Raw genomic sequence first — 13236 nt, 5'->3', positions numbered from 1 at the left:
CACGGGTGGTAAACACAAGTGAAGGGTGATAGGAAGATATGGCTCCCACAACTGCCAAGTTATTCTGATGACTTAATAAATTGCTGCATTTCACATGTCACACAAGTGTCTTCACAAATATCTCGTGCATGTTATTTACAAACGCTCCTAGTGGAAAGTCTGGCACCAAGGCTGTCTGCAGAGCCTCCAAAAGCTTCTTCCATCTACAAACGCACACCTTGGGCTCCTGAGCTCTGCCTGCAGCCCTGCCATAACAACTCTCTATCCTCCTCCTATGAGGATCTCAAGTGTTTTTGTAAGTGTTCAGCTAAGCGTTGCAAACACTCTCTGGCAGCAGGGTTACACTGAGGCTGGGAGGTCTCTGGGACAAGGACACCAAGGGTGCTATGGGTGGTGAACTCAGGGGAGAAGAATGTTGCTGTGTTGCCTCCAAACACTAAGCAGCAGCAACTCTGGAAATGAAGTCTGAACAACTAACCCCAGAAGCAAAGGCTGCATTTTAACAGGACAAGGGAAGCTTAGCAAAGATAAGTGGTCGAGGGAGAAGAGCAGCACAGGACAGAGGGAAGCTTCATGAGGGAACCATGCTGTTGTTTCACATGTCCGTTCCCCCGGCACATGAAGCAAGGATAATAATTCCTGCTTTCAAAAAGTGCTTTGAGAAACACAGGTGAAAAGTCCTATAATAGATCTTGGTCCTATAATTGATCTTTATGATCAGTGGCGCAAAGTCTAGTTGGAGGCCTGTAGCTAGTCGTGTCCCCCAGGGGTCAACACTGGCTCCAATCTTGTTCAACTTATTCATCAGTGACCTGGATGAAGGGACAGAGTGCATCCTCAGCAAGTTTGCTGCTGAGACAGAACTGGGAGGAGTGGCTGATACACCAGAGGGCTGTGCTGCCATTCAGGTTGGGGGCTGACCTGCTGGAAAGAAGCTCTGCAAGGACCTGGGAGTGCTGGTGGATGAGTTGACCGTGAGCCAGCAATGTGCCCATGTGGCCAAGAAGCCCAATGGTATTCTGGGGTGCATTAGGAAGAGCGCTGCCAGCAGGTCAAGGGAGGTGATCCTGCCCCTCTCCTCAGCCCTGGTGAGGCCACATCTGGAGTACTGTGTCCAGTTCTGGGCATATGGATGGAGCTACTGGAGATATGGAGCTCCTGGAGCGAGTCCAGCGGAGGGCTACTGAGATGATGAAGGGACTGGAGCATCTCTTCTATGAGGAAAGGCTGGGAGAGCTGGGACTGTTGAGCCTGGAGAAGAGAAGACTGAGGGGGGATCTTATCAATGTGTATTAGCATCTGAAGGGTGGGTGTAAAGAAGACAGGGCCATGCTCTTCTCAGTGGTGTCCAGCAATTAGATGAGAGGCAACGGGCACAAACTGAAACACAGGCAGCTCTGTCTGAACATAGCAAAAAACTTCTTTCCTGTGAGGGTGACTGAGCACTGGAACAGGTTGCCCAGAGAGGTGGTGGGGTCTCCTTCCTTGGAGATATTCAAAAGCTGTCTGGACACAATCCTGCGCAACGTGCTCTAGGAGACTCTGCTTGAGCAGGGGTATTGGATTAGATGATCTCCAGAGGTCTCTTCCAACCTCAACCGTTCTGCGATTCTGTATTTATTGATAAACCCAATACCATCCTGCTCCGTATATTCCACCCAGAATGTGCTTTTGTATGGGAAGAGTGGTTCTAGCAGCCGTAATCACTCACAAATCCCAAGGACCACAACGTGTTACTTGATACTTTCTTTTTAATGCAAAGCAAAGAAAATTGAAGCTGACTTTAAGAAAATTAGGTGGGTACCGTGCTGAAAACAAGAAGCCGGAGCAAAGGTAAACCTGCAGCACAGGGCATTAGGGCCGCTGCCACGAAAGCAGCTTGCAGAATAAGCTGCCGTTGTTCCCTGTCACTTTTTAGGCAACACTGCTGAGCAGGGATTACAGCACAGGCAGCTTAAAAGGAGCAGGTGAGGGGAGATACACGGGGATAACTAAAAGAAAACACAAATTACTGTCTCCCCACCGCTGGGGGGAGAGAGGGGAAGCGTACCGATGAAGTCCTCTTAGGATGACATTTTAGCCCCGGAAAAAAAAAAAAATCGCCCTCCCCTGACTTTAGAAGAACCTCTGAATTATAAATAACGTTGCCACTTCGTTTCCACTCTAGCCTCCCTTCAGCTTCCCATAATTAAAGGATGGGGATTGAGAGACACTGCCACGGAAGATAAAAGGGCCATCAGGATTCCCATGGCTGCCGGATTCATTAGCTAGTCAAGTAACAGACTTGTCAGCTGGGTTGAAAATTGAAAACTTCTCTCCGTCTCCAGCGTGACACGGAGCCTGCCAGAAAGCTGTGGCAGTGCCGGCCCGCGCCGTTTGCGGAACCACACAGGAAGTGGCGGTGGGAGACTTGTCCCAGTGCTGGGGACACACAAGGTTGCTGGTGAGTGGTTGCATCCCGTCAGATCTGCCCGGCTTCGAGTGGGCAGCCGTGGGCACCTGCTGGCTCCTCTCTCCCACTGCCCTCGCGCTCCCTCGGAGCCGTGGTCGGCTGGGGATGGATCACAGCGGAAAGGGAAGGGGTGTTTCCAGTGCCCCCCGACTTGCTGAGGGGTCTTCGGCAAGTGGGATCTCCCTGTACTGGTGTCCCCTGGATTAACCCCATTGGGAGCTTTACGAATGCAAAGGAATGCCAGATTTTTAGGTGCACGAAAACAAATGATAAAACTTTTTTTCTCCTTATTCAGCAAATCTCTCAAGCACTCTTCCCGCGTTGCTCTGCTCTTCAGCAACGCAACCCCGTCCCCAAGGCGTTGAAGCGACGCTCTCCACCTGAGAGCACGAGGGTTTCCGCCGTCTCCCTCTTCCCTCCGCGTGGGCAGACCCCGGCGCAGCTGGACGCCCAGCTCCAGCCTTCGAGGAGCACAAAGGGGGCTGAGATCAAGGCACCCAGGTAGGCAGCGTCCCCCGGAGCAGCAGCACTCGGACCACGACGTGGCCTATGGTGGCATCCAGGCGTGCTCCTCCGGACAAGGGATTGGAAAAGGAAAGCAAAAGCAAATGGGGAAGGGTTTACAGCAGGCACCAGGGTAGGGAGAAAAGGATCAACAGAGCTACTGAGCGTGAAGAGCAAAAGAAAGAGAAGGAGGAGGAGATGAGCAGGGAGCTTGGACAGGCACACGGATGGCTCAGAGCTGGGCCAAAGCATCTGGGCTATGCTGGAGGATGCCTGCCATTCCCCAGCCCGTGCCCACACGTCCGTCGTGGGCCCGTCCACCCACCAGGAAGGGGAAATTAAAACCAGCCCTTCCGACTACAGCAAAAAGCGGCAGAAAAAGAAGACGGCGGTACAAAAAGAAGCGAGCTGGGGATTAGGCTGAGAGCCCCGAGACGGGGGGGCCGGGCAGCCATGTGGCTAGCTTTGTGCATGAAATCCTCATTAGAGGCCTGTAAGGACATGAAAGCGGCTTTTCCTGCTTCCGGTCCCCGGCACCCCCAGGGAGCCTTACGGCTGGTTATCTGCTTTTGCTGTCAGAGGAGGAAGTGCAAGCTGAGGATTCGTGTTAATGACACGGTTATGGGGGGAAAAAATAAAAGAAGATCCGAGCCCTCGGTGCATGCCCAGACGGGGACAGCACAGGCCAGGCAGGACGGCCGAAGGTTTGGGGCCGGTAGCGGCCAAGCCAGCGAGGTCCAGGCTCTGCCCTGGGGGAACGCTGCACCCGCAGGGGACGCCAGGGACGGGCAGTGGGGTTCACATGCCGAGCGCCGGCTTTTTATCCCTGGCGGAAAGCTGCCAGGGGATTTGCTGACATACAGCTCTAATTGAATTTATACATCAGTCTGCTGTGAAAGGCTTCTGGATTCCACCCCTGGGAACTGCCCCCGCGCCGGCACGGAGCACGCAGGTAGCTGCCTTCGCCGCCGCACCGCGGCACGGCCTGGGCTTCGCCGAACGGCAGCGGCGGCCGCCCGATACGCAGGGAGGTTCGGAGAGCTCTAGTTTGTGAAAGCAAGATCCTACAGCAACGAAAATCAGCTCCAAACGTGAAAGGCATTAAAGCCAATGAATCTCCAAACCACCTGGCTCCTTTAAACTGCTTCCTTCCTTAAATACTGACATACAATATGTAATACTAAGATGACAGTACACAGTCTATCACCAATCCCAGATCCAGCCAATACACCTCGCTCCTTGCCCGAGCCAGAATGGAGAACTGGAAACTAGAGAGTGAAGTAAAAAGCAGCTGTTTTTCTTCCCCCTTGCCCCAAATCCACCGCTCTGGTGTGAATTTATGCAGGCGTCTCCCACAGAGGAGAGCAGACCCCTCCTGACCTTCCCCAGCCACCCCATCTTCTTGCCCAACCCACACACTGAAATATGTAATATTCTCACTAGAGCTTTGCTCATTCACTGAAATTAAATGAGTGATTCCCAGCCAAGGGCTTGTTGGGGCTCAAAAAGCAAACGTCTGAACAACCCTATGTCCCCAGAAGCGGAGAGATTTAGACAATACGAGCCTCCACCCCCTTTAAATCCATTACTGCTTTCTTTTATATGGTTTCTTTTAACAAATTCTCCAATATTTCTCTGAAATCTACTATCCCTGGACAACTGAATGCAGATTTTACTGCACATGTGCCTCTGATTACAATATACTACCAGTAATGATAATTGCCTGGATTATACTTATCTGTGTCTTTGGCTAATAAACTATAAAAAGACCACCAGTGAAGATGTAATAAAGTGCAGCTGTTGAAGCAAAGCCTGTTTCTAGGTCAAAGCAAGTTTGGGAGAGGCTGGGGAGAACTGTCTCCGAGAGGGGAAGCAATACCTAACTGGAAATAAGAAGAGATCCTCAAGGCAGCTTTCATTAATCTGAAACTTTTATCCTAGAAACATTACTGGGCTTTATCTGCCAGCAGGACAAGGGGAGGTGCAAGCTTTGCATTTCTCTCCTGCATCTCATTAGCCTCAAAATGGACCCTCGGGCTCTGCAGAAATGTTCCTGGCTGTACGACGCATCCATGCACGTACCTATGCTCATGGAGCATCAGGGAGAGGGAAGGAAAGGAACATTTTTTGTTCAGCATTGAGATGCAGCCTCTTCAAGCATGAAACATAAGCTGTTTAAGAGCACGCAGCAACTGCTTGCAGGTGCCAAAGGGCAGGAAGGGAAAAAACACCATATTCAGTTCCAGTGGAAATTTAGGAAGTTAGAGAGAATTGCCAAGACTGGAAAGTAGCCAGGACGCTGAAGTAAACACCCTTACGTTTCACTGAAGAACTTGACTGATAAACGGCGGGTTGAGCGTCACACCTTGCGGGAGGAAACCTCCGAGCGACGGAGCACTGCCAGGCACCGGGCTCGGACCGAAGGGGCAACACCGCCAACCCACCTCCCGCTTCCTGCAGCACTCCGGGAGTTCCCCAGTAGCTCCTCACAGCAGGAACAACATGAGCTGATCTCGCATAGCTGCTTCTAAACCCAAAGTGACAGTGAAGAGGTCTTTCCCCTCCTGTATCATTTGTGCTACTGCAACACCTAGGATGTCATCCCTGAACTAAATGCTACACAAATGCAGAATAAGTAGATGGTGAAGCAGAAGCGGCATGATTATCTTGAATCGGAGGCCCAATAAACTGACCAGGGTTTAATACGCACAGCAAGGTTTGCAGGGAGAGGTATTATCTTTCATTATGCCAACTAACACAAACTGAGGAAAACACATGAAGATTTCAGACACACAAGCACTTCTTTCAGTTTTAACAGAATGCTGGAAGAAAAAGTTAATGTATCTTTCATGAGGACAATCTAGATAATAAGCAACACAATTCCAGAGCACAAACTGGGGATTTTTTTTTTCTTCTTCTTCTTCTTTTTTTTTTAAATAATCAAGAATTTCTTGTCATTGATAGACGACCACAGTAAAACTTGAGTCACCAAACATCCCCCAGATAGAAACAGTGTAACCTCATGTGCTAAGTGGTATATGAGATTTTACTTTCAGATTTGGGCAGAAACAACAACTTAAAAAAAAAACCAAAACACCCTATGTCAAACCTAAGCTAAAATTGTTATTCAGCAATTTGCAACACTTACTGTCATATTAAAGTCATTTTATTTTATTTTCGCTCTCTTGCTCTGTTCTTGTAACAAAACAGCAAATCTCAGGATTTCAGAAGACATTTGGTATAGCAACTGAAACACTCCTTAAATGTTTAGGGGGTACAGCCTGTGACACTCGTAATGGCTGCTAACGCCAGTGGAAATTGTGCAGACAGAGGTGAATTGCACCAGACGAGACCAAGGTGACAAAATTGCCGTGGTGCTGAGGCATGACTGAGTTCTGACGCACCGCAAGGCACAAGCTAACTCTGAACGCTGGGAAGGAACGGGGGAAAATACGGAAATCGGCAGCCAGAACAATATTGTCAACAACTTCGGTGCTAAGGGAGTGGTATTCCCGAGCTATGCGGTCTGCGGACAGGCACCGCTCGGATGGGTGTGAGAGCGCTCCAGCCCTTTCCTCCCGGGACGAGGGTCTCGGTGGGACGCGGCAGGTGGCTTCCCTGCACACGGTCCCACGTGAGACCTTTGCCACGCAGGGCTCTGCGAGACGCTTTTCCAGGGTCTTAAGATATTGCATCCCTCTATCAGCGTTAGCAGCCTGGGATATGGCGTGCCAGGTGTTTCTGTGTCCCTGTTCCCCACCTGCTCATCGCCCAGCTACAACAGCACTATAAGGTCTGTTTCCTTCCTGTGTGAGCGTGGTATTTACAAACACGGAAGTCTTTACCTACAAGCAATAAAAATATTTCCGTACTTTCTCTTTTTTGTTTAGTAAACTTCCAAAGGAAACAAATGTTTGCTCAAACAAACACGCACCACCAGGAGCCCTGAGGGCAGAGCGCTGCTCTTTCTTAAAGACCCAGGGCTGAACGTGCCTAGTGCCCAGAGAGGAACCGACTAGTGATTTTCCTTCTTCAGCTGGAGCAAAATGCTGGAAGCAACCAAACGCATAAATGGAGAGAAGTCGGATGTTTTAATGCATTCAGTATTACTCATTTCAGGTGTTCTCCAAGGCACAGATAAATACATTCAGCAGATGAAGACCCTAGAGGTCTTTGCCCTTGCCACAGACTAATCGTGTAGACTTAGCTAAATCATACCGTCTCTCCACGCCTCGGTTCTGCTGCAAAACAAGGAGGACACCGTTTTGTTACAGGGATGTGAACGATTACCTCTTTATGAAGGACTGATTTCTAAACCTGACAACATCTCCTTCAATGATACACGTCCCTAAAGAACACGGTTGTGACAAACACTTGATATGGCTCATACGACAATGTTGGTACTTACTTTTTCAAAGGCTCTATGACTGTCTTTTGGATCTGATTCACCTGTTGAAAGCAAAACGGGTGATTATATGCCAGGCTTGTTGAAAAAGCCTGTTTGAACAACGTTACATGTTTGCACAGTGCCCACCACAAGACAACATGGGCTTCTGAGCACTACCACAACGCCCTTTCACCAAAAAACCACCACCTTCTCCCACGCACTTGGGACGAGCCGAAATCCCCAGCAGGACCGACAGCACGAGGGCGCAGAAGGGACCTCCTGTCCCACGGTTGGCAGGCCGGGCCGCTTTGCTCTAGCTGCTTGGCACAGCACAACGTGCCGGGGAAAGGAGAGCCCAGGACCGGCTGCCAGCGCTCCGTCACTCCCTGGCTGGCCGTGACGGCACACATCATGCAGGAAACATGGGCAGGAGCAAGAGGAGAGACTAAACCTCAGGGTATTCTGCAGAAACCTTAACTCCAGAGCAAGCCCAGCCCCAGCTGCTCACGGGAGGAACCGCTGCCCTTGCCAGCAGAAGGGTTGCAAAAAAAGATCATGGAGAAATGAATGTGGGAAGCATCTTGATCACAACAAAAAGGGAAGGCGGATCTGTCTGGAGGGGGAGAGGGGAACCAACAGCACCGCAGCACACCCTGGTCTCCCCTGCTTCAGCCCGACCCATATTCACCTTCTCCTGGTTGAAAGAGTCCATCCTCTTCATTGCTGTGTCAAAGGCTGTGACCATCTCCAGGAAGACGGGATCCTGTTCACAAAGTGGGTTAGACAGCAGGTCCGAGGAGATTTTGACAGCTGACTTTGACATGGCTGCGTGCAACGGGATCAGAAAGCATGCAAAGGAAAGCAGAAAGGGTGACGTCTCAGCGACTGCCTTGCAGGACAGTCGCGCAACACTTCGCTCCCGGGGAACCCCCGCGGGCGCCCTGCACCTGCAAAGGGGCATCGTGGACAAAATCAGGAACGTCAGCCGCTCAGGAGAGGTCGGCACAACTTTCCAGGAAGACGTTCGCTGGCGGTTGAGAGAAAACAGTGGAAGAACCACCGATTCATTCATGTAAACACCCAGAGAACTGTTTTTATGTAAGTTAAGTCTGGATCACTTAGAGGTAAGGCTTGTGATGTTGCCAGAAATAATACCAGGCTAACAAAAGCACTGTTCTCTTATAAAAAAAAAAAAAAGTATTTTTTTTTAATATGTCTTTTCTCGACAGACTATTAAGTGTCACTCTCAGTCTCACTACAGCTCTTCCACAATGAGGAAAAATCACAGTCCATTAAGTCTTTCAAACAGCTTTACAAAAATACATATTTGAAGAGGATTTAGTGCTGGTGGAAAAGGACCAGACTGACAGGCCTGGAACAGGAGGTTTCTCTCTTACTCTCTAAACAGGCACTACACGAGCACTAGACGCAAGCTAGCTAAGCGCCTTCCCTCAATGAGCCTAAGTTTTATGCCCATGGAAACCACCTCCATCAGCAAGAGGAAGGTGCAATGCTGAAGTCTCTGCAGGCCCAGAGACTGCCACCAAGAAACCCAGAAACCCCGATTCACAGCCTGCTGGGCTGCAGCTCCTGTCTTGCTGAACACTCCTGCTTGCTTTCCATCAGACACACCTCTCTTCCTATCCACACACTTGGTCTTCAAAAGGAAAATTAAATCCCTATAACTGGAGCACTACAAGAGAACAACAAAATAACTACGGCACAGAATGGAAAAAATGAATAAAAAAGCAAGCATCAATATATAAACGAACAAAAAAGAGCAAAAAGGCATTGATACTAAAAAAAATGTTCTTTTTCGTCAGCACTGTTGCTGGAAGTTATTCCAGCTTAAGATCAGAAAGCCAGATGCTTGAGCCATGCTACAGATGAGCTTTGGAAAGACTCCTGCTGTACTAACTCAGATATTAAAAGTTAAAGTCATCTGAATAATGGGGCTTAAGATCATAAATCAAGGGGTTAAACATTCTGATTTAAAGGTTACACACAATTATACAGAGAGCTCAGAAGCTAAATAGCTGGGAAGCTCAATGCAGAATGAGACGCTCACTACAGGATAACAAAGCTACCGTATCCATCTATTATCCAAACATTAAGGGTTTAGACATTTAAACCTTTAAACAGATGGGATATAATCCATATGTGTGACCACATCTGAGGAAAGATTTGTGCCAAAACGGGACAGAGTTAAGAATGGCAGAACTCCTTCAGCTGGAAGAAAAATTACAGTTTCCCTTTATAAGAGGAGAACTGAAACCGTACGAAGGAGGGGAGATGCTGACAGCAGGACAGGGCTACAGTGGAGGCCGGGAAACACGACTCCTCCGCTCCGCTCTGCTCTGTGACTCCAGGCGAGGCATTTCCCCCGCATCGCTGGCCTCGCCTGCATGGCTGAGGAAGAGCAACCCGGTGTGCTCTGGTACCTGCCCGCCGCTGCTCCCAAGGCAGCTTTGCCGATGCCGGCACACGCGTTGTCCCCGCCATGCATGGAAACGCTGGGATCCCACCTTATCGGAGGGTGTCCCCCACTCGCAGCAGTTAAGCGCGGTCTCGAAACGCCACGCACCCCTCCCCGAGCCACGAGAGTGGAGCAGAGCAGAGCGGAGCAGAGCAGAGCATCGGCTGCCTCCCGGGGTGGGCTTGAGGAGCATCAGCTCAGCACTCCGCAAATAAAGCGTGCGGGATGGGATTCCAACAAAAGAAAGTGACTTTAGAGAGTCGCTGCTTATCTGAATCAAGATAAAGTAGTGGAGAACAGCCATGCACGTTCCAGAGAGCAAAGCTCAACACGTTGATCCAGTGGGGCGCTTGCATTTCATTTTGAAAGGAGAGCTCTTGTCTCAAATTAAAGAACATCCTCCTGCTCCTTAATACCATTTTTTTGTTTGGAAAGAGGGTGGGGAAGGGGGTTAGTGATCTCTAGCCACAGTACAGAGTGCTGCTAATAACCCATACCCTTTTCCCAGCCATGCTGCTGCAGCTGGCCGGGCAGCAGCTGAGTCTCTCAGGAAAACTTCTGCCCAGGAGGAGGAACCGGTCTTGTTCTCAGCTGAGTCTATTTTGGCAGAAGGTGGAGACTCAAGCCACCAGGTCCAATTTGCAGCGAATGTTTGCAGGCAGAGTGAATAATCAACCCCCTCAACGCAGAGGTACAGTGGAAGAAATAAGACACGCAGGAGAACACAACAAGCTGATGCACCGCCGCACTCATCAGACATGGGGGCTAAATGTTAGCAAAGCAACCCCAGCTATCTCCTCTTGGTTACGGGCACTGCCAGGTGAGGAGAGCAGTCCTCAGTGCTTGGTCAGATTTACCTCCCTTTCCTTCACCCATCCTTCACAGGACCACATTCAAAATCTCCCCTTATACTCATGATTTCATGCCTTTAAATGAGGAATCAGATCTTACTGGATCTGGCCAAGGCTCATTTGTGACTCTGCCATGTAGCAGAACGGAAAAAGAAAGTCCTCCCACAGCTCCTCTGGGACTTGAAATGCTCCATATAAACAACGCCCACTGCAAGGGAGGGGAGGGGAATCCTTAACAAGGAAAAACTTAGCAAGGATCCCTGACAATGACCAGTGTCCCACGAAAGGGCAGCTTTCCCCTTGGAAAGGATTCTTTCTGGCAGCGCTGGTTCCCGGTGCTTTTCCCACTGTCCTCCCTGTGCAAGCATGCGCCAGCACTGTGCTTGGAAGGGTGGGAGAGCGCACGCAAGAGCAGGGATCTGTGTGTATGTCTGGCAATAGCTGAGCATGCACACACATATGTACACAGGTGAGGGCCTGTACCATGGGGACCCCCATGCTCACCAGCCCTCCGGCTGGCACGCAGCCCGGTGGGGCTCCCTCCCGCCCCTCTGCGAACCATGCTCCCCCGAAATGCATGTTGGACCAGTGCAGCCCACACCTGTTTGCGCTGGTGCATCTGCCTTGGCACCGGAGCTGCGGGGGGCCAGGACGAATAGCGACTGCTCCAAACCACATGCTGAGAAAAGCCATCTGTGTTTAAAACAGTTCCTTGCTGCATGCTTCAGCAGGCTGCCCTGCTTGGTTCAATAATCGGCACCCACTAAATTCCACCTCTCCCAGCTCCCCTCCTTCAGATGGGTTAGTCTTCTCCTCTCTCCCATGTTTGTTTAAACCCCGTGCCATGTGGTGCGGTCACACTGGTTTCCTACTGGAGAGGCTATTAAGTGAGCGGGCAGGGGCTGATGTGCGCGGGGACGGGACACCTGCAGGGCAGATGTCACTCTCTGCACACGCGGCAGCCAGCAGCTGTAGCAGTACGGGCAGAGATGACTTGTTTATTGCTTCCTACATCGCCCACTGCAACAAGGTCAAGCCAAACGAAGCAGCCATTAAGAGAACGAGTAAGGTTATTCCTGAATGGGAATTGCCATGTCAGCAGTTCATAGACATGAAATACACGTGCCCAGTGCCGACGTGGTGCTCTACAGACCCCCAAAGACTCATCCCACCTTCTGGCTTCAGACAGCAGAAATTGTCCTCAACTGAAGCACATGAATATGCATTGCTCAGCACAATAGTCTCAGCTGGAGACTCCTGCTGCATGTCTAATACGAGAACTGGAATAATTACTCCCATTTTTCAGTTACAGAAACTGAGGCAAAGACAGGATGGTGACTCGTCCAAGGCCACACAGCAAGTCAGCCCAAGAGATATGGACTAAGTCCATAACACACTTTCTGTTCCCTTGGTTGAGTTACTGTTCAGCAGCCCTCATGCAGATGGCCTTGTAACTAAGAAAACTGAGTGGGACTGAGAGATCTAGATTTGTTTTCCAGACTTGTCACAGATTACTCATGTGATCTTGAGAAAGTCACTTCATCTCTTTGTGGCCAAGTTCACAGTCTATGTATCCTACAGTCACATACCCAAGTCTGCATCTGTGCTTTTCTTCATATCCTTCTGAAGTTTTTTGGTCTGATCTTCCAATCTGAAAGATGGAAGAACAAGGCAAACTCTGAATATTGTAAAGAAACAAACCAAAATGTGTTAGATATGTAACAATTCATGTATGTGCTGTTGTGAGTTAAAAATATCCATGAAGTTCAGTGCTGCCTAATCTTTTCAGGTTGTTTTCAGATGTCTTTCAATCTTTTCAGGTTGGTGACCTGTTATTCAAAGTCACATATTTACCTAAGTCCTTTCACTTACTACAAATGGTAAACCCAAATGTTTCCAGACGATAACTATGAGCACATATGACACAGTCAGTATGGTAAAACCAATATTTGTCCTCAGAAGCATTGAACCATTTGGTTACCCGCTGTATTCTGTGAATTTTGCATTCTTTACTTTACAGCTGTCATAATTTGCAACCCTCAAACCCATTGCAAATACTTTTCAGGACACCTTTGAACACCCACCAACGAAAGAAACCCTGAACAATTAGAAATTACAGAGCAGCAATGATTTGCTAGAAAGAGTGTAACTGGCCAAAACTTCCTGGGAAGATGGCACAGCGGATAGGTATACTACTGTTCTTGTCTCACCAGTATGGTTAACACTTACTGCTGAAGTTTTCCATATTCCCTCTCAAAGTCTCGCTCCACCTATGGAAAGAAGAGACTCAAATCAGCTCAAAGACACTGCAGTGGGGTGCGGAGTGGCAGCTACCCAACCATTCAAGACCCCGCGCAAGGAAACCTGTCCTCAGAAAATGCCTACATGAACCCAGAGAAGCAGAAGCTAGGGCTGTAATAGGAATTACATTTCAAAAGTAATGAAGTCCTTCCCCCCCCCCCCCGGCTATCTTAGAGCAAAAGTCACTGCCCCCAAGTGCATCAGCTCATTCCAAGGATGGGCTCCAGCACACGAGCGGGAAGCTGACAAAGTAAATGAGAAGGCC

The 13236-nt window shown here is 49.5% G+C and overlaps 1 protein-coding gene across 1 annotated transcript in view; it reads right to left on the bottom strand.

Annotated features, from left to right (window-relative positions):
• Positions 1 to 13236, bottom strand: part of BIN3 (bridging integrator 3) — a 50028-nt gene that overhangs the window by 16610 nt on the left and 20182 nt on the right. The window contains exons 3-6 of the mRNA XM_067312394.1: positions 12900 to 12940; positions 12260 to 12321; positions 8032 to 8168; positions 7365 to 7405 (exon numbers count right to left, since the gene is read on the bottom strand). Coding sequence (XP_067168495.1) covers positions 7365 to 7405; positions 8032 to 8168; positions 12260 to 12321; positions 12900 to 12940 — 281 coding nt within the window. The remainder of the gene's footprint in view (positions 1 to 7364; positions 7406 to 8031; positions 8169 to 12259; positions 12322 to 12899; positions 12941 to 13236) is intronic.

The sequence above is a fragment of the Apteryx mantelli genome, chromosome 29 (assembly GCF_036417845.1).
Source record: "Apteryx mantelli isolate bAptMan1 chromosome 29, bAptMan1.hap1, whole genome shotgun sequence".
NCBI classification, from domain to species: domain Eukaryota; kingdom Metazoa; phylum Chordata; class Aves; order Apterygiformes; family Apterygidae; genus Apteryx; species Apteryx mantelli.
This window is presented reverse-complemented; position numbering and strand designations above follow the sequence as displayed.